We start from the raw sequence: 27,835 nt of genomic DNA on the forward strand, positions 1-27,835 counted from the left end.
AGGTACAGTCTGGAGTGAATGATCTGGCTTGTATGTAAAGTACACTATGTGATCAAAAGTATCCGGATACCCCCAAAAACATAATTTTTTCATATTAGGTGCATTTTGCTGCCACCTATTGCCAGGTACTCCATATCAGTGACCTCAGTAGTCATTAGACATCATGAGAGAGCAGAATGGGGCATTCTACAGAACTCATGGACTTCAAATGTGGTCGGGGATTGGGTGTCACTTGTGGCATATATCTGTAAGCAAGACTTCCATGCTCCTAAACATCCCTAGGTCCACTGTTTCCAATGTGATAGTGAAGTGGAAGTGTGAAGGGACACATACAGCACAAAAGCGTACAGGCCGACCTCGTCTGTTGAATGACAGAGACTGCCCACAGTTGAAGAGAGTCATAATGTGTAATAGGCAGACATCTATCCAGACCATCACACAGGAATTCCAAACTGCGAATACATAGAAAGATAGGTCCCTTATCATTTAGCTACAAAATAGCAGGTCAGCAACTGGAAGCAGTTAATTCCATAAATTATCTGGGAGTACGCATTAGGAGTGATTTAAAATGGAATGATCATATAAAGTTGATCGTTGGTAAAGCAGATGCCAGACTGAGATTCATTGGAAGAATCCTAAGGAAATGCAATCCGACAACAAAGGAAGTAGGTTACAGTACGCTTGTTCGCCCAATGCTTGAATACTGCTCAGCAGTGTGGGATCCGCACCAGGTAGGGTTGATAGAAGAGATAGAGAAGATCCAACGGAGAGCAGCGCGCTTCGTTACAGGATCATTTAGTAATTGCGAAAGCGTTACGGAGATGATAGATAAACTCCAGTGGAAGACTCTGCAGGAGAGACGCTCAGTAGCTCGGTACGGGCTTTTGTTGAAGTTTCGAGAACATACCTTCACCGAAGAGTCAAGCAGTATATTGCTCCCTCCTACGTATATCTCGCGAAGAGACCATGAGGATAAAATCAGAGAGATTAGAGCCCACACAGAAGCATACCGACAATCCTTCTTTCCACGTACAATACGAGACTGGAATAGAAGGGAGAACCGATAGAGGTACTCAGGGTACCCTCCGCCACACACCGTCAGGTGGCTTGCGGAGTACGGATGTAGATGTAGATGTAGATGTAGATATCCACTGCAAGTATTATGACAGTTAGGTAGGAGGTGAGAAAACATGGATTGCATGGTCGAGTGGCTGCTCATAAGCCACACATCGTGCCAGTAAATGCCAAATAACATGTCACTTGGTGTAAGGAGTGTAAACATTGGATGATTGAACAATGTGGTGATGTGATGTCAGGGTGTGAGTATGGCAAATGACCGGTGAATGTCATCTGCTACCGGGTGTAGTGCCAACAGTAAAATTCGGAGGCGGTGGTACCATTGTGTAGTCGTGTTTTTCATGAATGTGCCTTGCCCCCCTTGTTGTTTTGCATGGCACTATCACAGTTGATGTTTTAAGCACCTTCTTGCTTCCCACCGTTGAAGAGCAATTTGGGGATGGTGACTGCATCTTTCAACACGATAAAGCTCCTGTTCATAATGCACTGCCTGTGGCAGAGTAGTTACACAACAATAACATCCCTGGCCTGCACATAATCCTGACCTGAATCCTACAGAACACCTTTGGGATGTTTTGAAATGCCAACTTCATGCCAGGCATCATCGACCGACATTGATACCTCTCCTCAGCGCAGCACTCTGTGAAGAATGGGTTGCCATTCCCCAAGAAACCTCCCAGCACCTGATTGAACGTATGTCTGCAAGAGTGGAAGCTGTCATCAAGGCTAAGGGTGGCTCAACACTATATTGAATTCCAGCATTACTGTTGGAGGACGCCATGAACTTATAAGTCATTTTCAGTCGGGTGTCCGGATACTTTTGATCACATAGTGTATCTCTTCTTTGTGCAGTTCAGACATGAGAACACTCAATGCTAAGGACTATGATTGCGGTGTTCTGAATTTTTAGCTTACAATGAGTGAATGCTAAGGGGATGAACGTTGCTGTCCCAAAAAGGTACAAGCAGCACCAGCATACAACAGAAAAAGAATCTGGAGCATTTTGTCCATATACCTTTGAGCTCTGAAAGGACAATTTTAGGCAGTATGTGTAGTAATGCTGAATCTTGCCCACACCATCAGTTGGTTACCGTAGTATTAGGATATTTCCCCCCACAGATAAGCATCCATGTTCCATGCTGTTTCCAGCCGTAAACGTGTTCACGTCAGGGCATCAGAAACATGTAAAACAAGGGAAAGGCAACCACTCACCTACAGCTGATTGATCCATAATACATAACAGAAAACAGCTTTCACACTAGTGTTTGAGCATTACCTTCTTTAAAGCAATAGTACACATATTAACACATACAACCACACAGACACCCAAATGCACACTTCCGTGCCCATGGCAGGACTTTCCATGGCTACGGAAGTGTGTATTTGGGTGTCTGTGTGTGTGAATGTGTGTTCTGTTGCCAGCAAAGAGGCTAACACGTGAAATCTTGTGTGAATGCTGTTTTCTATTTTGTGTTACTGTGCTCTATGCATTGATTCACTGTAAGCGAGTTGGTGTCTTCCCCTTGTTTTAGATATTGTTGCATCCAGGAATTTTTGTTATTGTTAGTCATCAGAAAGTGAAACCTGGCTCCATTCATGTTCCTCCATCCCTAATGTCCAGTGTCCACATACAACGTGATACCACATTATTAATGCAATATACACCATGCAAAAACTCCACGCTTTCAGAGTTAAATGCAGGCAATTTGCATTTTCATTCTTTGACTTGTTGCAGTTTACAATACTCATAGCCAATAGTTGCATTGTATCAACTTTTCCATTGTACTGTAATTGATGGGGAATAATTGTCTCTAGCTGTACATCCTTACAGATGCTCCTGCCCTAATCTTTTTCAAACATACCTCACTGTCCAAAGTTGTGAAAACTACATTTTCGACTACCCTGTCTGTGTTTACCACAAAAAATTCATCAAATTCAATCTTATTAATGGCATTTCAAGCAGAAAATTCCACTAAATCATGCTTTTCAGGCATCACGTTGCTTCTTTAAGGGAAACCAAAAATGAACATTAACACTAAATCTTGAGGTTCAGTTAATGAGTGATTCCCATTTAAATATCATGTATCCAAGTGATTAGGTTGGTTTTTTTCTGCTTCCTGTAATAGTAAAGAGACATTACACTCTAACGTATCTCTTATACAGCATTAGTACCAGGAATTAATTGAATATTTTCACTGATCCCATAATTGTTTTTGTTTTGGAAATTTTGGAAGGATGTGCCTTCAAACATAGGTACAGCCATCCTGATTTAGGTTTTCTGTGGGTTTCTTAGACCACTTAAAGCAAATTTTGGAACAGTCAATTTGAAAAGACACAGCTGATTTGACCTTAGTGTCGCCAGAACATTAAATCCTAATACTTCTCACATCCTGAACATTTTAACCATTGTATATTTCTCATTTGTAAATTTTGTGGTGTCTAATGTGTATCCATTCATTTTTGACAGAATACAATCTTGGAAAATTTGTGGAGCCAATGGTATGGCATTATCTTCCAGCTGAAGCTTTTCAGCTTTCAGCAGGTAGGATTTTAACTATATATGTACTTTTGGTATAAACTTATTGAACTAATTTTAAATGCTTGAGTCTTACATCAGAGTGATAAATCTAACAGTGGAATGTCCAGGTCGGAATATCAACATTTATTTAAAGGATGGTTGCTACTTGCAGTAAAGATGACATGTTGATTGGCAGACAGGCATAACAAAAGAAGCTCAAAAGAGGCTCAAAGCCTCAATCAGAAAAGAAAAACACATGCATTCACACAAGCAAGCACACGAGGCCAGTCTGAAACTGAAACATGTTGAATGAGAGCAAGAATCCATAATGGAGCAGGGAAGAGGGAGGGATGGCAGGGTATGATTTGGGGAAGAGGAAACAGTGCTTCCTGGCAGAGCTTTGTAATCTTACTCTCCCAAACATCACTATTAAATTCTCTTTCTTTACACTAATTTTGAATGCTTCGAGAGGTGTAAGATATACAAAGGAATAACTTTTTACTGATCTTAATTTTCTTGTTTTTGTCATCAATGGCTCAAAGTCTTGTCTAGGGGTACATTCTTGCAGCTGAAATTTCGATTTTGTAGGTTCCTGATGACTAAGTAACTGATGAAGATTTGCCTGTATTATTCTTGAATTTTATTCGTTGTCACATCTGTCAATATCACACCGTTTTTACATTTTCCACATTAAAAAAAAGAAAAAAATAATAACATTTTTGCTGACAAACTTAGAAAATGTCTTCAATCAGAAGCGTGCCCATCACTACTTACATTCTGCGGTTCTCACTTTATTCCAAAGAGTTTACAAAGCAAAAGACTTTACAAACTTTCTTTGCCAAAGAAGACTCTTCATTAAAATATATCATTATTTTGTAAATCAATGGAGAAATAAATTTAATAATTAGTGTTAGATTGTGCAATTAATAATATGAATTTTAAGTACACCACAAATTTTGTAATTTCAATTATTTTTAAAAGAAGAGTATTTTTAACTGTTAGTACATATCGATTGTAACACATTAATTCCTTTTTTATACATTTTAGCCTGAAATATAATACATTGTATGCAAAATCATATGAAATCTTTTAATGAAACAGCTGAGATAATTTTAACCTAAAAAAAGGTATTGTTAGAGGAAGGTGATTCATTATAGCATGCAGGGATTAAAGGTGGCAGGTAAGGCTACCTGGTGCAGCCCCAGGAGGCTGTGGGGAGGAGGGAAGAGAAAAAAATGTAATGGAAATGGGACAAGCAGAGAAGGGGAAATGATTTGTGGGTGTGTTGACAGAGAGCAGTGCACAATGAGGGTGAGGGGATGTCAGTTGGGAGGAGATGATAGGACAGATGGAGGGGGGGGGGGCTGTTGGGTGGAGGATGTGAAGACATTAGGTTACCAGAGACTGAGGCCAGGATGATTTCAGGAGTTGAGAATGTGTTGTAAGGATGTTTGTAATTCAGAAAAGCTAGTAGTGGATGGGGGATCCAGATGACTTGGGTTGCAAAGCAACCATTGAAATCAAGCATGCTATGTTCAGCTGGAAGTGGTGCAACAGGTGGTCCACTTTGCTCTTGGCCACAGTTTGGCCATGGCCATTCAATCTCGTGGATAGCTGGTTGGTAATCATACCAATATAAAAAGGTGATCAGCGATTGCAGCAGACATGGAATATGACATGGCTGCTTTCACTGGTGGCTCATTTTCTGATAGGGTGAGATAAGTCAGTGGCAGGACTGGAATAGAAAGTGCCAGATCGGTGAAATGGGCAGGTCTTGCACCTGGGTCTTCCACAGGAATATGCTCCCATTTGTAAGTGTTTGGGATTGGGAGTGGCATAGGGATGAACTAGGATGTTGTGGATGTTGAGTGGGTGATGGAACATCACTTTAGGAGGGGTAAGAAGGATATTGGGTATCAGATGTGATGGAAACTTCCTTTCCCATTACGCTGAAGGTCTCACAAAGGCCTTCAGTTCATAAACATACTTCCCATGCCATATCTCCACACACAAATCCTTCAATCACCCCCAAGAGCCAGCTATGAAGGAGTACTGCTGTCTTGACCCAGTACCACCTTGGAGTGGAACAACTGAACCACATCCTTTGTCAGGGCTCTCATAATCTATTATATTGCTCTGTTTTGATGTATATACAACCTGAGATCCTTCCAGTCCCTCCTAAAGTGGTGTTCCATCACCCACCTAACCTCCAAAACATCCTGGTCCATCCATATGCCACTCTCAAACCCAACCACTTGCCACAGGAATCACATCCCTGTGGAAGATCCAGATTCAAGACCAGCCTATTCCACCCACACAGCCCTTCCTTTTCCATTCTTGTCACACGCTTATCCTACCGTGTCACAGGCCAGGCCACCTGTGAAACCAGCCATGTCATGTACCAGCTCTGCTGGAATCATTGCTCAGATTTTTGTATTGGTATGACTACCAACCTGCTATCCACCATTATGAATAGCCACTGCCAAACTGTCACCAAGAGCAAAGTGGACCACCCTGTCACACAAGATGCAGCTGTACATAACATGACTGACTTAAGTGACTGCTTCACAGCCTGGAACATCTGGACCCTACCCTAAACCATCAGCTTTTCTGAACTGAGTAAATGGCAATTATCCTGTCACCACACTCTCCATCCAGCACTTTCTGCCCCCTCCGTCCTATCATGTCCACCCACCTCATTTCTCCTCACCTACATTGTGCACTCCTCTTTGTTGTTGCTCCCATTGATCTTTTCCCTTCTCTGATCCTCTCCCTTCTGCTCCCTTTTTCCCTTCCCTCCCTTCCACACAGCCTTCTGACACTTTAGTGGGTAGCCTTGTCTGCCACCTTTAGTCCTCGCATCCTCTGTCAGTAAGCACTATTTCCTCTTCCACTATTTCCTGCTATCCCTCCCTCTTCCCCAGTCCATTATGGATTGTCACTCTCGTACGTTATGTTTTAGCTCTATTCTGGCCTGAGCAGCCAGAGATAATTGTCATTTATGTGAGAGGCATGCTTACTTGTGTGAGTACATGTATGTTTTTCTTTTCATGCAGGCCTTGAGTGAAGGCTTAATGTGTAACAATATTTTTATTGTGTCTGTGTGCAACTCAACATTTCATCTTTACTGTGAATAGCAATCTATCCTTTCCGTAAGAGTGATAAATCTGGTAGTTTCAGATTTTTTCTGCATTTACATATTCACATGAGTGATTGAGTGATAGATTTGATATTTCAGTTTTGAGTACATTTGTATCAATTCAGTAAAGTTTATTGTAAAGGTATGGCACTGTGGTGAAAATACTTCTACTTGCACTACCTAAGGCTAATTATTTTACATTTAACAAGGGCAAGAAGTGGTATGTCATGTCCTTTCATCCAAAGAATGGATTTGTTAAATGTGGTGCAGAGAGAACAATTCTTCTATCGACTCATTGTATTGTCCTATGAATAATGCTACATTACCAGCTTTTTACCTCGCTGTTTGCCTTAAAATATATTTGAGTCTTTTTGGCATGTTTAAATATTCCATCAGCAGTCTGGATGAAATATTGAAGAATAAAGTGATGAAGAGAGACTACAAGTCTTCTGTTATTGTTAAAAATTCAGCTTCCTTTAAGAAGGTGGTGTTAAGGTATCTCTGTGGACTCCATATCAATGTCACCTGGCCATCAGCCACAATAAACATCTCCATTTTTATTGTGCTGCTTGTCAGGATTATAAAAGGTGCTCTGTTTAAAATAACTATAGAATTGATAACTTAAAAAAATCATGACTCTATGTTGCATTCATCTCCTTTTATGGCTGATCATGAAAGTAATTTATTGTTATTTTCCCAACTAGTGTGAAAACGAGCAGCCATGACTTCATGCAATGCAGTACCAAAATTAACTTCTTAACAATGAGCTCATGGATTTTACATTGTTTTATGTTAAGAAACCATGTCCGCAGGTCTTAGCTACCGATATTCTCCACAGCATCCTTTCACTTTGAAAGCTGGGAGAGGGAAAAGGGGGAGGGGGTAGCCAAGAAATTGTATTGGTGGACCTCTCCAGAATTTTGAAAGTGGGATGGAGCTATTGGATAACTAAAGTAGTGAGGCAGGTCATGGGGTGATGCATAGATTCTCATTTGGTAAGAGCATTGTAGATAAAAGACAGAGATCTGGGCATGAGTCTGGATCCTGCACACAGTTTTATACTGCCGTAAGTACCTTACCAACCCTCTTATACAGTGAAAATACAAGCAATTTTTGTAGCAGTTTTTCATGAGCCAATGCTGACATTGTAGTGTGATTTCACTGTGTCTGCCTTTGTTAATCCTTTTTCCTCAGAGAAACACCAGAGCAGTACATTTAGAAACTGGTATTGTCATGGTGGGGGGGAGGAGGGGGGGACAATGTTACACAGAACTTTTAAAATACCATTTTATGCCTTATATTCTTTTGTCCAGGAACAAATATTTGTTGATATATGGGCCATTCTGTCCTGTGATAGACATCTTCTGTTGACACTACGGGAAGTGCTTGGTGCAGTTGCCATTCATTGTTATTCATCCTTCCTCCATGTTGAAGAATCACAGACTTGTGAGAACAAACTTTCCTGCTCTAATTTGGTTACATACAAGACACACATGCTTCTGTAATGTGTGCACATTGTCAATGGATGTGGAATACACCAATGCTGTAAAATCTTGCCTTAGCCAGAAATCTAAGGGATTAAAATGTAGTGAAGAGGGAGGCCACACAACTGGATCTTGTCGAGCAATACATTGCTCACTAAATGTCATAAATGTCTGTGTCAGGCATTGTCATATGAGTGGTAGAAAATTTGTTGATGCCCCATTGTACATAAACTAAATTCTTTGTATTTCTACAAGAATTGTGTTCTCCAGTAGCACAGGTAATTTGTCATAAAGATATTGATAATACACAGAACCTGTTACTTATCCAGTACAGTGTGTGGACATGCGAGACTGTTACCTATTATTCTGACCACACATTATTAGTAAAGTAAATCCACAGAATTGCTTCCATGATCACTCAAGTATTCTGACCACACATTATTAGTAAAGTAAATCCACAGCATTGCTTCCATGATCACTCAAGTATTTGCATCTGCCTAGGTGTGGTTATTATGGTAATTTGGCCTCTCACTCAATGTAAATCGTGGCTCATACATAAGAGAAATGCAAGCTGTGACCTTTGGATCTTCAGTACTGTATTTTAGGATCCAATGGCAGAACTGTGACCTGACATAGTGGTCATTTGGCCTGAAAGATTGCATGTGCTGTAAGTGATGTGGATAAAGTTACTACTCATGCAGAAATAACCATGTAAGAATGTGGCTTATGCCTCCAGCAGCTCCAGTAAATCTTCGCAGATCTGTGTTTCCTGAGCATCCATCTTGGTATTGCTCACAACATGAGGCCGGTTGTGTTGGGTAACTTCTCAGTAGCTTCTCTTGTCAGCATTTCGAATTATTTCAGGATAAACTTTGTATTGTTTCCTGCCATGTTACTTTTCTCCTGGGCCCAAGTTCAATCTAATTGGACTGAGCATGGTACAGGAAAAACATTATTAAGATATCCCTTGCCACCATATCCAGTTAATTGATACGAGAGCTTTATATTTCCCATTAATCCCACCTTATTCATGTCAAGTTTTCCTGCAGATCATTTATCTTCACACAGAAAGTATATCCACCTTCCTCCACTACATTGTCGGAGCTTTATATACCACAACACAGTGATATGTCACATTGTCCATTACTGTCAGTGAATTTGAAGGAAATTTTTAGAAAAGAAAATCAGGAAAACAATTTATAAAAACTGTGTCACTCTTTTGTAATGATAATTGCCTTGCTTTCTGGAATTGAGTGGCAATAAACAGTTTGGAATGAAGTCACAAGCCAAGTCATCATGAAGGACGATAAGTGTGCTAGCCTTTGCTATTACTGCTGTTGTCACTTCAGCTGTGCAATTTGTTCAGTTTTCAGTCAGTCTGTGACATGCATTAAGTCATGACTTGGCAGGCCACACAATGTCTTCAAAGGAAATGAACTTCATAGCACACAAATACTGGTATCTCTTGGGCACTAAATCACTTCTGAGATGAAAAATGAAATTGCCAAAAACCAATCTCATGAAGACTCTTTCAAATATAAGCTAAAAATAAATTTTTAATGGACTTTTTCTTGCTTTCATAATAACCGTACACACACACACACACACACACACACACACACACACACACACACACATATTGTTTCTACAGTAATATGTGCCCCCTTTCCAATTCTCAGTATCATAGATCTTATGTGCCCCCTTTCCAATTCTCAGTATCATAGATCTATGACTGATAAGTGCAGTGACTGTTTTGTCCTCGACTTTTGAATCGTCTAATATCGGACCACGACTATTGTACTCCAGTCGAAAGTACTTATGCTTACAGAACAGCATCTTACAGTGTGTGATGCCCTTCCCTGACATGCCAACCTAATGAAAAAGGAAGTGTTTTTAAGCAAAGTAAATTTGCTGCACTAAATTTATACTATTGACCGCTGACGTTACTCACTTAACAAACTTCACTGAAACAGTGTATCATGTACGTGGCCAGATTATTGTGAACATACCTTTTAAACTCCAAAACACAAGTTCCTTTGAGCAACCAGTCTGGCAACTTCTATACCAGGTCATCTTCTTATTGTGGCAGTTGACACTTTGGACTATTTTCTGCAACAGTTCTCATGCACAGGTATACTGGAATTCATAGCAACCAATATCCTACAATTCAATGACTATCACAGCTGATCAGTAGAGTTATTCAGATTGTAAAAGAGGCTCTGACAATCACCCTGGAAAATGTGCTAACATACACATGGTATCACATTTACCAATTAGGAAAGGCTTGGGTTTAGACAAAATTGAGCCATGGGTTTTCATCTGGATGAGGACCTGCAGAACACCATAGACGGATTCCCTGTCATCACTTGAACCATGGCCCAAACCACTCATACCAACAGCCCTCTTTCACAGGTCATCATACCTGTCTCAGACAGGCTGACCAAGAAAAGCACTGAAAACACTGAACTATGGGCATGTTACACATAACAGCACATGCTTTTGCCATGACACACTAATGTTGGCATGATATTTTGAGAAAGCTACCCCTTGGATGCTCACCATCCTGGAAACAACCCATGATCACCTGATGTATACAGTGGCCATTGATAGCAATCAGTAGCCAGAGATGCCTATGTTATAAGTGGTGCTGTCTTGCCAGGAGGCAGTGCAGAACAGAGCTTGCCTCATTTGCCAGTCACGTGGTATTCTACGGGTCACCTGAGCAGAGTTCCTCATCCACTGCGGTTGTAAATTAACAGCTGCAGAGCTGCACCAAGTGTCATTTGTATCTACTGGTAACCTTCTGCTCTAATTGTTTCCACAAACTCTCTACTACAATGACCTGTGCATGAATAAGGAACAATCTGACAAAATACTTTGCTGTGGACTTGAACTCAAGTAGATGATTTTCACTTTGGACATATGTATCACCACTATGTGTTGCTCAGAGTTTGTGGGTTTCTACTACCTATGTACAGGGTTATTCTAAATGATGGACCCTTTTCAAAAATTCAAGTACAAATGAACAAGCTTTATACCAATGAAAAGAGGAAGTTTCAAAGGTATTAGTGAGTACTGGCGGGCGAGCGGTGATGGTTTCAGAAGCTGGCAGTGGAGTTTGTGCGGCAGTAGGGCTGGGCATTCTGTTTCACTGTCAGTTGTGAGAGAGATGGTGACTGTGGAGCATAAGGTTTTCTGCTATCTAGAGTTCGTGAAAAGTGAGTCGCAAATTGCAGTGCACCGGGCATTTCGTACCCGACTCAGTATTCAACCACCTACTTGCAAAAGCAGTAAAGGAAACAAAAGAAAAATTCAGAGTAGGTATTAAAATTCATGGAGAAGAAATAAAAACTTTGAGGTTCGCCGATGACATCGTAATTCTGTCAGAGACAGCAAAGAACTTGGAAGAGCAGTTGAACGGAATGGATAGTGTCTTGAAAGGAGGATATAAAATGAACATCAACAAAAGCAAAACGAGGACAATGGAATGTAGTCGAATTAAGTTGGGTGATGCTGAAGGAATTAGATTAGGAAATGAGACACTTAAAGTAGTAAAGGAGTTTTGCTATTTGGGGAGCAAAATAACTGATGATGGTCGAAGTAGAGAGGATATAAAATGTAGACTAGCAATGGCAAGGAAAGTGTTTCTGAAGAAGAGGAATTTGTTAACATCGAGTATAGATTTAAGTGTCAGGAAGTCATTTCTGAAAGTATTTGTATGGAGTGTAGCCATGTATGGAAGTGAAACATGGATGATAATTAGTTTGGACAAGAAGAGAATAGAAGCTTTCGAAATGTGGTGCTACAGAAGAATGCTGAAGATTAAATGGGTAGATCACATAACTAATGAGGAAGTATTGAATAGGATTGGGGAGAAGAGAAGTTTGTGGCACAACTTGGCCAGAAGACGGGATCTGTTGGTAGGACATGTTCTTAGGCATCAAGGGATCACCAATTTAGTATTGGAGGGCAGTGTGGAGGGTAAAAATAATAGAGGGAGACCAAGAGATGAATACACTAAGCAGATTCAGAAGTATGTAGGTTGCAGTAGGTACTGGGAGATGAAGAAGCTTGCACTGGATAGAGTAGCATGGAGAGCTGCATCAAACCAGTCTCCGGACTGAAGACCACAACAACAACTTGCAAAAGCAGTAGTCAAGTTGTGGTCTACCAATAGAGCCAGTCGAAAACTTGGAATACCCCAACCAAGTTTATGGAAAGTTCGGAGATGGTGTTTGCTGTACAAGACACATCAACTACAACTTGTGCAAGCTGTCAACCCCATTGACAAACAGAGGCATCTCACATTTTGTGGTTATGTGCTAGCAAAGAAGGAGCATGACACATTTTTACAGCATGTAATTTTTAGCAATAAAGTGACGTTCCTCCTTAGTGGAAAAGTCAACAGATGCATTGTTCACATATGTGGTTTGGAAAATCCACATTCACCATTGCAACATGAAAGAGACTCACTGAAGATCAATGTATTCTGTGCTGTAACCCACGGACCATTTTTCTTTGCAGAAAGAACTGTAACGGGAATCACGTACCTGGACATGTTGGAACAATGGCTGTTCTTTCAAGTTATGCACAATTCCCAACAGGATGGAGCTCTGCCCCATTGACACTGTGACGTAAAAGGCTTTATGAATGACTTCTTTCCTCAGTGCTGGATTAGTCGTAGGGGACGTGAGGACCTGCCTCTGCACTTCTGTCCACCAAGATCTCCGGATCTAACACTCCGCAACTATTTCTTATGGGATTATGTAAAGGAAGCTGTTTACATCCCACCTCTACCAACCACTCTGAATGAGCTTCGGAACCAGATCACTGCCGCTGTGCACCCAGTAACAGCAGATACACTTTCGCGCATGTGGGACGAGTTTGGTTAACGCATCAATATTGAACATTTATAACATTTATCACATTTCTTATCATGAAAACTAGGTAATTACAAATTATTACATTTATTAAATTGATATCAAACAGTAAGAAAAAAAAAACTTTGAAACTTCCACTTTTCATTGGTATAAAACTAGTTCATTGTGGATTTGTACTTGAATAAATACAAAGTTTTGAAAATGGGTCCATCATTTAGAATAACCCTGTATTATCATTGATAGAATAAAATAGATGGAAATTATTTATAAAAAAGTGCAATAGGCTCCAATTACAATCCACTTCAACTTGCACTTATCAACAGGAAGACTAGAACTAATGGGCATACTACACTACAATACTCAGCAGATAACTAAAGTTTTACAAGTGGTAACTGTCTTCAAAATTTGTTATAATGTAGCTTTTTACTTATGAACTGCATTCTGTTTAATAATTATTGTATACCAAAGGCCTATCTTCAGTGAAGAAAGGATTATAGGGAGGGGAGATAGTAACATTTTATTGCTTTTGATGTATTACCAAACATAGTACTTACACAGAACTATGCTACATTCCACAAAAAAATCTATATCTATGATGGGCAACTTTAATAAGTCATCAACAAATGTCCATTATCAGGTGCTAGACCAGTGTAAATACTATTGTTCCATTAGCTAATATTAAGTAATCCGCAGACAACAAGAGATAGTATCTTAATAATTTTGCAACATGGACTGTGTTTCTAACTAAGCATTTAATATTTATGGGCTAGCGGCAGTACTGAGATAAGATGCAAGTTAATGAAGAAAAGATAATAAACATTTGTGATCTTTAAGAAAGAGTGAAAGCCTGTCTGGAGGAAGCTCTGATTTCACTCTTTCATGGTTCTGCTTTTTCTTTCTTCATTGTGTGAAATTCCAAATAATGTGCCTGCATTATTCATTGATATTTGCTTTACTCTCAGACAACATAGAAGTATGTTCTGCTGGCAGAACTCTTCTCCCTCCCCCACCCCCCACATAATGAAGGGAATTATAGTTTTCAATAATTTGTGTACAAAGAAAAATGTTGGAAAAAAAAAGAATGCAATGGAGTGGCTGTATGTTGGTTTATAATAACATGGGTGATTGATTTAAGTGCATGAATATGATGAATGCCAGTGTTAAGTAAAATATTGTGTAATTTGTTTGCAACTATAGCACCCAGAAAAATTTATTTCAGATATGTGGGAAAGATACGCAAGTGTCTTCAACACCTTATGGGTAGCAACAGCTTTCAAAGGAGCAACAGGTAGCTCACAAAATCTGCCAGTAATACAGCACCATATCAGCAATCACGAACAGTGGCTTACTGTGCTCAGCCAGATTGTCAACAAATTTCCCAACTTTCGTGGTGTTGCTCTCACGGGCTGGTCTAGGTATGTTTACATTTTACATAAATTTGTGAATGGTTGCATATATTCATTGTTCCACAAAGATTCTGGTCATATGAATGTAGTTAATTAGGATTTTTTTTAAAAAATACAAAATATCTGAATTAAGAAAGTAATGTACAAAATCCTTCGTCTATTCTGCCAGTTATTTATGTTACTTTGAATGAGTGCATTGTGCTGTGTTATCTTCCAGACTGAGAAATATTATCACCAACCAAAATTGCTTAATTCAGTATCACAAGTAATTAAACTGATCATCATATTACTGTTAAATACCATTAAGGAAAATGTTACCAGAGGATAATGCAACAGTCAGCCATCTGAAAATGATCACTTGGGCTTGATCATAGAGTTATTGTTGTATCACTAACAGATTACTCTCCTTTGTCCGGTTAGGTATTTCTGCCCCTTCTCCACCCCCTATCACTCATTTTCTTTTTCCTGACTCCTTCAACCCCCTTTTTTTAATTCTAGTATTTTTATTTATATGCATATGATTTATCAGGAAATTGAGATAGAGGGAAATCAATTCTTGCAAGTTAAGGTTTTTTTGTGAAGGTTCCACAAATAATAATTTGCTTCCCCCTGTCTGACAGATAGCACAAATTTTTCAGAAATAGATGAAAATTTCCCGATGGGGACCTATATACAGTTACAATTATAAATTTGCCTTTATTTAATTTAAGCTCACAGGCACATGCTTCCTTTATGTTTCTCTACACAAAACTTTTTTGTTTCTATACTTTTTGCACTAAGATAACTTTTGACATATATGGCAACTCCTCCTTTCTCCATATTTTCTCTAATTACATGTGCAGAGAGCTTATATCCACTTACATTTACCTTATCCATATCAGTAACAATGTGATGCTCAGACAGACATAGTATATCGATTTCATCCTCAGATTCTAAATCTTCTAAACAAACCAGAAGCTCATCTATTTTATTCTTCAAACTCCCAATATTTTGATGAAATATAGTTACATTATTTTTAATTATACTTTTATGAGAACCTTTCCTTACTCTCACATTTGCAGTGCTCTCCTGCCTGAGTTTCTCATTGTGCTTAGGCCTAGTACCTATACCACTGGTCACATGGTGTTCAGAGAGGCAGATTATGTCAACTGGGTTGGGTGACTTTAATTCATCAATGCAATTACCTAGGACTGAGATACAACTTGGTGGAGATAAAATTTCTGGTGATTGGTGAAAATTTATAATTGACAGCTGTGATTGGTGATCCATTATGCTAGAATTGTGCTGTTTAATTTCTTTCCTAAACTGGCCTCTTGGGTACTAGTCACATGGGTCCTTTGAGAGTTCATATTCGCATGACAGTCATGAGTGCTGACAACACGCGCACCAATATTGTGGGGAAAAAATCTTCCATCTCAACAGCTCGTGGTCCTGCTGCTGTCCCAAGAGTTGCTGACAGGCGTTTGTCATTCTTACATGAAGCATAACGTGACCTATCAAGCAGACAACTTTAAAATGTGATTTTTAATGAGATACCTGCTGTGTAATTGTTCCTTATATGTAGTATATATATACCTATTGTGTGCAATTGCATTGAAATGCTAATCATATATATGTAGTACACTTCGTGGCAATTTGGTAGTCGTGTATACCGTCGCCGTGATACTGCAATTCTAATGGCCAGCAGTATGGATGTATTATAGAGCTGAATTACACTTTACATCACCAACCTAAAGTATGCATCTTTTAGCACACATTTGTTCCACTTTAAACTAAGTCGTTCAATGTGAAAAAACAGAAATCTTGGGACTAATGTGTAAATGTATTAATACGGTCATATTTGAATTTTTGCAAGGAAAGAAGGAGCTGTTCTGGATGTGACAAATATTTTTACAAAAGTTCAACAGTTCAGTGGGGAGGAGGGTGTTTCTGACTGAAAAAGGAAAAAGAATCATATAAAGGTATATCTGAAAAGCCTTCATATTTGAGTTTTTAAGAACATATTTCAAATTTCACAAGTGGGAAATAGTTTTGAAGACTTTCATTACTTTTTAATTAATCATCTCCATATGAAGAATGTCTGTTCCATGAACCAATTGACTTGGGTGTCCACCCCCGGTAGCTGAGTGATCAGCGCAACAGAATGTCAATCCTAAGGGCCCGGGTTCGATTCCCGGCTTGGTTGGAGATTTTCTCGACTCAGGGAATGGGTGTTGTGTTGTCCTAATCATCATTTCATCTCCATCGAGGCGCAAGTCGCCAAAGTGGCGTCCAATCGAAAGACTTGCACCTGGCGAACGGTCTACCCAATGGAAGGCCCTAGTCACATGACATTGACCTGGGTGGTTCCACAGCTCACATGACAAAGGACTGAACTTTTGGGAATGCCCTGGCTGTGGAACTGGCCCTCCCATTCTATCCATTTGTCTTCAGTAATACCATGTAGTGCATCGCGAGCAGTATGATTGAAATGCGGATGAGTCCCATTATTAGGGACAGAAAACGGAGCCTCTGTTTTTGGCAAAATTCACATTTATCTGTTTGCATCTGCTTTTGGCAAAATTCGCATCTTTTTTGTGTTTGTAAGTGATTAGATGTGCTAATACAAAATGTTATCGTGCTACTTGAGTGAAGAGGAACAAAGTATTAGATGTTTGAAACTGACTGTTGAAAAAAGTGGGGATTGGGAAAATTTGGATTGGATTGTTTGGTTTTGCAAAAACTTCAACGACTTTTGTGCCAAAATGGCCTTTGTTCTCTTGGTTTGGCTGTATTTCAGCTTTCAGTAATGTTTGTTCTGTAGAAAAGCAGCAGCATTTTCCCGACAGTGAACTGAAGCATCGCCGAATTAAGGTGTTTCTGCACTTTAGTTGTCTTTCTCCCCACCCCAGATTTGATGTTACTAAATCTGCAGACTATTAATTAAGACCTTCTGTGGGCATTCATAGCTTTGCGACTCATACTTGACAACGCTATAAATTGAACTGAGAAGGTACGTAATTAGTGTAGGAGTAGAGCCGAACTTACGGTAATTCGATTTTTACATTAGGGAAAGAATTTCAACGCAGTCGAAAAAAGTTACAGATTTCATTTTCCAGTCACTATGTGCAAGTGCGGGCACTATTGGTAATAGTGGTAGGTAGCCACGAGTGTAAACAAACTAGAAATTTGACCGCCAGACGGCACAGTAGAGGTGCACGGAAACAAGCCCCGCTTCACTATAGCAGAGCAGCGGCCTAAAACGGCACTGATGCATTCTCAAGGGGTCGTCGATCTCTTCTGGTGTTGTAAGAAGGGCGGTTGAAATTTGTGATGGACCAGAAGTCGCTTCACTTGTTTTCAAAATGCGGAAAGAAAACAACGAGCAACGCAATACACAAGGCATTTGGGTACGGCTACAGCGCAATTGCGTATTGAAGTTAGAAGAGTGTTGTTAACGACATAGTTCAGGCACAACTTCTAGCTGTATTCGATGCGACCACAGTTCAAAACATTCGCCACATAATTTGCCACGTCAAAAGTTTTCGCATGATATCATCATTCGAACGTTGCGTTACATGGCGTGTATCTTAACTACGCCATTCAACCGTTCACAATTGGCATTGCGCCAAATCATTCTGTGCATTGATACATCGTTGCGTTCGTAGTTCGTACACTTTTCATTTGACAAGCAGGTTCTTGTCTACATTATCTTTTCCTGCTAGGCTTCGCCAGATGATGTGCAATTAGTAACAGAAAATTGGTTGCATTTTCGATATTAATATGCAGAAAATAAAATGGTTTCAAACCATCTCTGATAAAATAGCTCATGTGGATACAATTAGGTGTGACCTAGCATCTATTAAGTAATTCGCACTTATCGAAAAATGCGAATTTTTCCTGTTCCTACCCATTATGAATAAACCATATGTTTCCTCCTATTTTTAGGGACTCATCCGTGAAATATCTCAAAAAAGTGCATTCAACAAAGTCCTTGTGTACAGTATCTGTCTGACAAGCTAAACGAAATGAACCTAACAGTCATCTTTTCAGACCGCACATTAATGTTAAACTGATGATCATTTCGAGCCTGAATTATACAATGAAGATTTTATATTCACCCACCGAAACTGACTGTGAAAATTTACCATTCCATTCCCTCCAAATGCTGTCTCTTCTACAAACAAGATGGGATAAGCAACAGATTAACAATGTGAGCAGCAAATCATAAATCAAAAATTTTCTCATGTTCAGCAAATGTTCAAGATCGTATGGTTGTGTTGGGGGTGCTCTCCATGTGATACTACAACATGTATCACATGCTACAATGACATGTGAATGGATTATGATCTTCATCTACAGAATGCACCGTGTATTCTTTTTGGTCAGGCATACAAACAATCTGTCATACTCAATCCACTATTTGTTGTGCAACGGATCCTCTCTCAGCAATGCAGAATTGAACAGTAGCAAAGATTAGACAGCTCAGCTGCATTTTATCTGGAAACACATTTTTATGTTACTGTACAGCCACATGAATCAATGGTTTTGCTGCAGTGGTAATACCAGTTCCCATCAGATCACTGAAATTAAGTGCTGTTGGGCTTGGCTAGTACTTGGATGTGTGACCATCCAGGTCTGAGGTCTGCCAAGCACTGTTGGCAACTGGGGTACACTCAGCCCTTGTGAGGACAGTTGAGGAGCTAGTCGTATGAGAAGTAGCAGTCATTCAGTACTGTTGGGCCTTCTAAGGCCTGTTCAGACGGAGTTTGGTTTTAGTTTTAGTACAGCTACATCTCTGTTACCATTCATGTCACAACACATGAAAATGAAATTTATCTGCCCATAAATTTAATGCTCTGCCACAGTTAATTAGAAAGCTTATAAGATATAGTAACACATTGCTACTACATGTGTGGAATATTTAAGACACATTAACCACAAATTTAAACAATATCAAATACAATGAATGCATCAGCAGGTTGACTTTTTAAAAAAATATTATCACAAGATTTCCTAACAAAACGAATTTTACACACTTCAGTTGTTGCATTACACTTTGTAAGCAATAATTTTAAATATTGATTGTACTCATAAAACAAATGATTTTTTGACATATATTTCTAACCTTTTTCTTCTTTTTCTTCTTTTTCTTCTTCTTCTTCTAGTTCTTTTTCTTCTTTTGGAGTGAGAAATGTGTTCCCTGAAGTTTGTGAATGTATTTATCAAACACCTTATAGGTGTCTTTCAAGTTCAGTAACCATTTTTTGAAGTTTTATTTCCTGTTTATCTACTTTTGAGGACTAATCAGAGGCACTTCATTATTTGTTATTTTTAGTAATATCCAGCAGAATTGTCTCAGCTCTTCTGACATTTCATATTTCAACTTTATTTTTTAGTATCACCCCAACCACACTGGTATACAAATACAAATATCCTTTGTGAATATTTTCTAGAAATGTATGTATTTGAGTGGTGTCTGTTTTATTGGTAGTAGGGGGTTAATGGTTGAGGAATGGTGCACTGCAGTGTGTGACATGTTGGAAATTTGAATTGGTCAGGGACCGTGTCTGGATGGCCACAAAGGTTAAGGCAACCACTCATGAGAAGTGGTAAATCCAGGTTCTAGTCCTGGTCTGGAACAAATTTTCATCTTTTGCCATTGGATTACCACAGTGCATTGTCAGTCTGTAAGCCACGAATTACCATCTATTCCTTTCCATTCTTTCTGCATTCATTGTTATCATATAAATACAAGGGAAGATTGGAAAGTAATACACAATAATTTTATTACCAAAAAGTTTAATAGGTAACAAAATGAATTTAAAAAAAAATCACAAATGAACTCACATCTTTTTCCTACTTTTGTACATAGTCACCAACATTCTCAACACATTTCTTCCATTGTAGTAACAGTTTCAATATACCTTGTATGTAGAAGTCCATTTGGTTGGAGTATTGCCATCTGTGGAGTGCTGATTTTACTTCTGCATCTGTTGCAAAGAGTTGGCTAGCTAGGAATTTCTTCACGGGATCAAACAGATGAAAGGCCAATGGTGCAAGGTATGGTGGGTGCTAGAGCGGCTCCCAACCAAATTTGGTGATTTTTTCATGAGCAGGAGCAGTAACATGGGGCAAACATTGTCATGAGAAGGTTGGCATTGTCAGCATTAATGTTGTGGCATTTGTCACAAAGGGCTAAACAGAACTTATCCAGAGTTTTAATGTAGGCTGCAGCATTCACAGTGGTCCCATGTTCAGCAAAGTCCACCAATAACACACCATGCATATCACAGAACACTGTCACAAACACTTCCCTAGCAGACTGGGGAGTAGCACTCAGTAGAGGCCTATTTGGTTTTGAGCGTGTAGTGGTATGCCCACGACTCATCACTGGTGATGATTCCTAACATGCTAAGTAATGCAACTTTGTTATCATTCACTGATCCTTGTGGCTGTCTGTCAGGTTCTTAGGCAACCAGTGAGCACTAATGATAAGAAATTTCAATGTGTCATGAACAATGTCATACATCGCGCCATAGGAAATGTTGAATTGCTGCAATAAGGTTCGCAGTTGCATGCACTGCTCATCCAAAATTCTGTGGGGCTGTTACTAGCCACCTGGAGCACAACGAATCACTAAGGTTCAAGTTGTGCTCTTGGAAGAATTCACACATCTTGGAGACATTGCTATGGTCTATACACACGTCCCCATACATGACAGCTCTATCCCTGTGAATTTCACTCTGTTTATGCCCACAAATGTTGAACTACACTTCGATGCTCTTCATGAGCTGACAACCATAACAGGCACACCATGTTTATTTCATAGTTCGGGCAGATATTGCTAGAGCTGCACGTGAAAATAAAATATCCTCTGTAGTGCAAACTTCAAACTGTACCGTCATGATATTTCAACATTCCAACTGCAATACCAGAAGGGAAAAAAATTATTGTGCATTACTTTCTGATCCTCACTCGTGTTTTATAGCTTCGTTTCCCAATTTGTGAATCATTTTCTTGAATACTGTTTCCGTTTACTGGTATGATTCAAGGAAATTAAGCTAAAGAAAAGCATCATAAATAGCAATGTTAATGTTAGAAGGATGGTGTTGTAAGTGTACTTGTATGCTAACAGCATGTTTGATTTTTAGATAGAACTGTAATTTACCTCCAGAAAGTACGTCCCACCCCCAAACTCCCTCATTTTGCAAAAATGTCTGTGGATGCCCCATAGTTCCCCTTACACCTATTGTTAAGTATGCTTGATGAGGCAGTTAAACATTTGAACTGCATTCTAAAATAACTTGAACTGACGTCTCATATGCATCCACTGCAGTTTTAAGTATCCTTCCAACAAATCTAAGTATTCCATTCCCCTGCTACATAACTGATTTCCTGTGTTCATTGCAAGTGATATTACCGTTGCTTGTACTATATGGCAAACTCCAAAGGCTGACAACTGACAATGTAATGGGATACTACTGTATTCTTTGTCTTGTGTATAAGCATTATTCTGCACCTAATGAATTTTAAAAGGAGCTGCCATTCTGCACACCAATAATCTTTGAGTTATTCATTTCCTAACAACCATCCAGTGATGATATCCTCTTGTAAACAACTGCATCAGCATTGAGCAATATAATAGCGCCTCTAACCATATAGTTGAAAATTCTGTGAGCCTGTCACACACATGACAAAATACTTCACGTAGTTATATATTACTTATCAGTTGACAATTTGATAATCTTCAGAAATTTAGGAAGAAGGAATCTGCTCTTTCACTTGCATTTGCTATTTCCTACGTATAATATAAAAAGTGCAATCTGTGTTTCACAATAGCAATATATCTTGAACCTGTGCTGATGGTTGGAGAAGTGGAGAAAAGTTATATTAAATAATAGTAAACATAGTACATGTAAAATTAAGCTGCAGATTGAAGAAAAACAGCATAAGGAAGGGAAATCTTAAAAGCATGGTCTGGTAAAGAAGCAGTGAAAAGCTACAGCAATGAATTGGATTGGTAGCCATACTCTGTAGCTCAGTTGTTTGAAATAGGTTCTGGAAATGTAAAGGACACAGATCATGTGTCAGTCAAGCACACAGTTTTACTCTGTCTGTTGTGTCAGTAGTGACAAATGCTTCACTAAAGAGTTTAAAGTTGAGTCCAGCCTTCTGTGTTACATTTTGGAAAGTGTTCACCAGACCAGACCAAGATAACAAAAAATTTGTGCTTGCATTTCAGTGTTATGCAAGCATCTGTACTCATCAGCATGTAATTTAGCTATAGTCGAGCTTCCCAACTGACAAAAACTATGTTCCTTATCAGAACTTGAGTCCAGATCTCTGTGTCCTCGGAAGGCCACCAGTTAAGTTTTTTTTAATGGAAAACAGTTACACAAAACATTATTTTTGTACAAATTATTTTCTTGCTTCTTGAAATATTCACCTTTAATATTTACACAATTTTGCCTAAGTTAAAACCAATTCCGGGACATTTTTTCCACTCTGATGTTGGCTCTTCAAAAACATAGTTTTGAAAGGCTTCAACAGCTTCTTGAAGTGATCAAAACCACTGTTTATGCATTTTTTATTTGACATCAGGGAAAAAAGAGAAATCATTAGGTGACAAATAAGATGAATACAGACAATTAGACATTAATTTGATGTTTTTCTCTGTCAATTAATGAACTATTTGGTAGGCTTTGTGAAAACTGGCATAGTTACAGCGAAGAATTGGAATGTATACCCCAGAGACAGGCTGGACACTGAAGGGGGAGGCGTGTTTATAGCGATAAGAAGTGCAATAGTATCGAAGGAAATTGATGGAGATTCGAATTGTGAAATGATTTGGGTGAAGGTCTTGGTTAAAGCAGGCTCAGACATGGTAATTGGATATATCTATAGGCCCCCGGGCTCAGCAGCTGTTGTGGCTCAGCACATGAAGAATAATTGGAAAATATTTCGAGTAGATTTCCCCAACATGTTATAGTTCTGGGTGGAGATTTTAATTTGCCGGATATAGACTGGGAGAGTCAAACGTTCATAACGGATGGCAGGGACAAAGAATCCAGTGAAATATTTTTAAGTGCTTTATCTGAAAACTACCTTGAGCAGTTAAACAGAGAACCGACTCATGGCGATAACATATTAGACCTTCTGGTGACAAACAGACCCGAACTATTTGAATCAGTTAATGCAGAACAGGGAATCAGCAATCATTAAGCGGTTACTGCATCGATGATTTCAGCCGTAAATAGAAATATTAAAAAAGGTAGGAAGATTTTTCTGTTTAGCAAAAGTGACAAAAAGCAGATTACAGAGTACTTGACGGCTCAACACAATAGTTTTGTCTCAATTACAGATAGTGTTGAGCAACAGTGAACAAAGTTCAAAACCATCGTACAATATGCGTTAGATGAGTATGTGCCAAGCAAGATCGTAAGAGATGGATAAGAGCCACCGTGGTGCAACAACCGAGTTAGAAAACTGCTGCGGAAGCAAAGGGAACTTCACAGCAAACATAAACATAGCCAAAGCCTTGCAGACAAACAAAAATTACGCGAAGCGAAATGTAGTGTGAGGAGGGCTATGCGAGAGGCTTTCAATGAATTCGAAAGTAAAGTTCTGTGTACTGACTTGGCAGAAAATCCTAAGAAATTTTGGTCCTATGTCAAAGCGGTAGGTGGATCAAAACAAAATGTCCAGACACTCTGTGACCAAAATGGTACTGAAACAGAGGGTGACAGACTAAAGGCCGAAATACTAAATGTCTTCTTCCAAAGCTGTTTCACAGAGGAAGACTGCACTGTGCTTCCTTCTCTAGATTGTCGCACAGTTGACAAAATGGTAGATATCGAAATAGACGACAGAGGGATAGAGAAACAATTAAAATCGCTCAAAAGAGGAAAGGCCGCTGGTCCTGATGGGATACCAGTTCGATTTTACACAGAGTACGCGAAGGAACTTGCCCCCTTCTTGCAGCGATGTACCGTAGGTCTCTAGAAGAGCGAAGCGTTCCAAAGGATTGGAAAAGGGCGCAGGTCATCTCCGTTTTCAAGAAGGGACGTCGAACAGATGTGCAGAACTATAGACCTATATCTCTAACGTCGATCAGTTGTAGAATTTTGCAACACGTATTATGTTCGAGTATAATGTCTTTTCTGGATACTAAAAATCTACTCTGTAGGAATCAGCATGGGTTTCAAAAAAGACGGTCGTGTGAAACCCAGCTCGCGCTATTCGTCCACGAGACTCAGAGGGCCTTAGACACGGGTTCAGAGGTAGATGCCGCGTTTCTTGACTTCCGCAAGGCATTTGACACAGTTCCCCACAGTCGTTTAATGAAGAAAGTAAGAGCATACGGACTGTCAGATCAATTGTGTGATTGGATTGAGGAGTTCCTAGATAACAGAACGCAGCATGTCATTCTCAATGGAGAGAAGTCTTCCGAAGTAAGAGTGATTTCAGGTGTGCCGCAAGGGAGTGTCATAGGACCGTTGCTATTCACAATATACATAAATGACCTGGTGGATGACATCGAAAGTTCACTGAGGCTTTTTGCAGATGATGCTGTGGTGTATCGAGAGGTTGCAACAATGGAAAATTGTACTGAAATGCAGGAGGATCTGCAGCGAATTGACGCATGTGCAGGGAATGGCAATTGAATCTCAATGTAGACAAGTGTAATATGCTGCGAACACATAGAAAGAAAGATCCCTTATCATTTAGCTACAATATAGCAGGTCAGCAACTGGAAGCAGTTAATTCCATAAATTGTCTGGGAGTACGCATTAGGAGTGATTTAAAATGGAATGATCATATAAAGTTGATCATTGGTAAAGCAGATGCCAGACAGATTCATTGTAAGAATCCTAAGGAAATGCAATCTGACAACAAAGAAAGTAGGTTACAGTACGCTTGTTCGCCCACTACTTGAATACTGCTCAGCAGTGTGGGATCCGCACCAGATAGGGTCGATAGAAGAGATAGAGAAGATCCAACGGAGAGCAGCGCGCTTCGTTACAGTCTCATTTACTAATCGCAAAAGCGTTACGGAAATGATAGATAAACTCCAGTGGAAGACTCTGCAGGAGAGACGCTCAGTAGCTTGGTACGGGCTTTTGTTAAAGTTTCGAGAACATACCTTCACCGAAGAGTCAAGCAGTATATTGCTCCCTCCTACGTATATCTCGCGAAGAGACCATGAGGATAAAATCAGAGAGATTAGAGCCCACACAGAAGCATACCGACAATCCTTCTTTCCACGTACAATACGAGACTGGAATAGAAGGGAGAACCGATAAAGGTACTCAGGGTACCATCCACCACACACCGTCAGGTGGCTTGTGGAGTATGGATGTAGATGTAGATAGAAGTGAAATTTTCAGTTGTTTTTCCTGATTTCATCAATGACTTGTGGGAAACAAATTGTGCTTTGATCCTCAAAAGCAATGGTCACATGCCCAGTGGAACCAAAGAAACAAGTGGTGGTTTTTGAGGAAGTGCTTCACAAATAACCACTTTTTATGGTTTTGATTTTTCATGGGACATCTGGACAGTTGACTGCTGCTTAGTTTCTGGCTCAAGTGAATTATCTAAGTTTTTAGTCTTGTTATGTACAGATTTTGAATTTCCTTGGTGGAAATTTGTATTTCCTTACATCAATAAATATGAGGCTCTTTGAGATCATCAGTCAAATTATGCAGAATCGATTAGGAACTTTTTCTGTTCATCACTGCTAGATATTCATACAAAATCAAATGTACTGCAGTCTTCGATACACTTAGAAATTACTCTGACTCATAGTACATCACATGTCAAACTTCCTCAATTATGTTGTACAAAACATATATTTTTTAAAAGAACCACTGATTTTAGTTGGTGTACATAAAATACATCGCCTACCAAAACAACTGTAAATACTCTTTCCTGAAAGTGATTGATTACAAAAAAAAAAATGAATGATGTGATTTGAAGAATTGTTGTTAAGCCATTATGAAGAACAAAAAAAACCTTCATGTTAAATTTTCATTTTTTAACAATTCTGTTTTTTTAAATACCCACTTTAAACAAACTAACTGACCTGTTATGAGCTGCCATTGTTTTAACAATAACAAGTGATATATTCTAAAACAGTAGTAGTGTTACATCTCAGTTTGCATGTGTGTCTCCTATGTTTCCAAAATGAGTTGGTACAAAAAGGCAAAGATTTGTGTCTGAGCACTGTTTGGCATGTAGATTTAATTTGTCAGAAAGATTCAGTGATATGAATACACTGATATAGAGTGAAAGTTTCAGTCTTGGTGGAATGTGTGTGGAAATAGTAAGTTGATCCCTCCAAGAATACTGAGAATTTATTTTACTTGTTTGTTTATTTAACCTGATCTGATTAGGGCCATCAGTCCCTCACTTACATCAGACCAGGGTTTCATACATGTAGTACCTTTTTTTCATCATAAGTACTGAAGAAATAACTATTTTAATATAACAAATAGTATTAAAATTATTCGAGTGGCTGAAATGGTAGTGTGAGTAAATTATACTATGAACTAACAAAGTTAATACTGGCAGTACTTGTACTACTGCAGCTACTACCACAAACTTAATAATAATAATAATAATTATAATAATAATAATAATAATAGTGGCTGATAGAAGAAGAATTTATAGGTGTACAAAAATAAATTTTTTCTGATATAGTGTGTTCTGGAGAAAGGAAATGTAAGGCGACTGCATTGACTAAGAATATTGAGAAATGAGGAAGATCACATTGGAAAGAGAGATTGTAACCTCCGCATGACACAGTACTTGTTAATGCTTGTACTATGGCAGGTGAGCGAGGTCCACCTTATGAGAAAGGATTTTTGTATAGATATCGACCGCGTGTACCTGAATGGTGGCAAATCAGACTTATACCCATTCTGTAATAACAATGATCCGTCAAGCAAGTTCGATATGCAATTACATGTCAGGATGGGCCAAAAGCAACACTGAAGATTCTACCAGTTTGATAATAATATGGTCACCAGCCTAATTAGGCATTAACTGAGTTTCTTCCCTGTACAAGTTGGTAGATTTTCATGCAAAACAACAAGTAGTAACACTGCATAATATAGTAGAATTTTAGAACCAGAAAATCTATTGAACTGATAATTTCACATTCTGTACTGACATGGAAAAACCATGAATACATAACACTACACTATAATGTATACTACAAAACTTTATACTGTCTATCAATCTGATTAAAATCGCACATAGGTTACCCTAGAAATATCACTTTCATGCCACACACAAAATGTCAATTTTGATAAAGATAAAACACTGATAAATTTTGACTTTTATATTGA

At 39.0% G+C, this 27,835-nt stretch overlaps 1 protein-coding gene across 1 annotated transcript in view; it reads left to right on the plus strand.

Moving 5' to 3' along the window:
• LOC126335530 (hexosaminidase D-like) overlaps positions 1-27,835 on the plus strand; it is a 220,891-nt gene that overhangs the window by 103,267 nt on the left and 89,789 nt on the right. Inside the window, exons 6-7 of the mRNA XM_049998898.1 lie at positions 3,545-3,619; positions 14,318-14,513. Of these exons, the coding sequence (XP_049854855.1) occupies positions 3,545-3,619; positions 14,318-14,513 (271 nt within the window). The remainder of the gene's footprint in view (positions 1-3,544; positions 3,620-14,317; positions 14,514-27,835) is intronic.

Source organism: Schistocerca gregaria, chromosome 2, assembly GCF_023897955.1.
Source record: "Schistocerca gregaria isolate iqSchGreg1 chromosome 2, iqSchGreg1.2, whole genome shotgun sequence".
Lineage (NCBI taxonomy): Eukaryota > Metazoa > Arthropoda > Insecta > Orthoptera > Acrididae > Schistocerca > Schistocerca gregaria.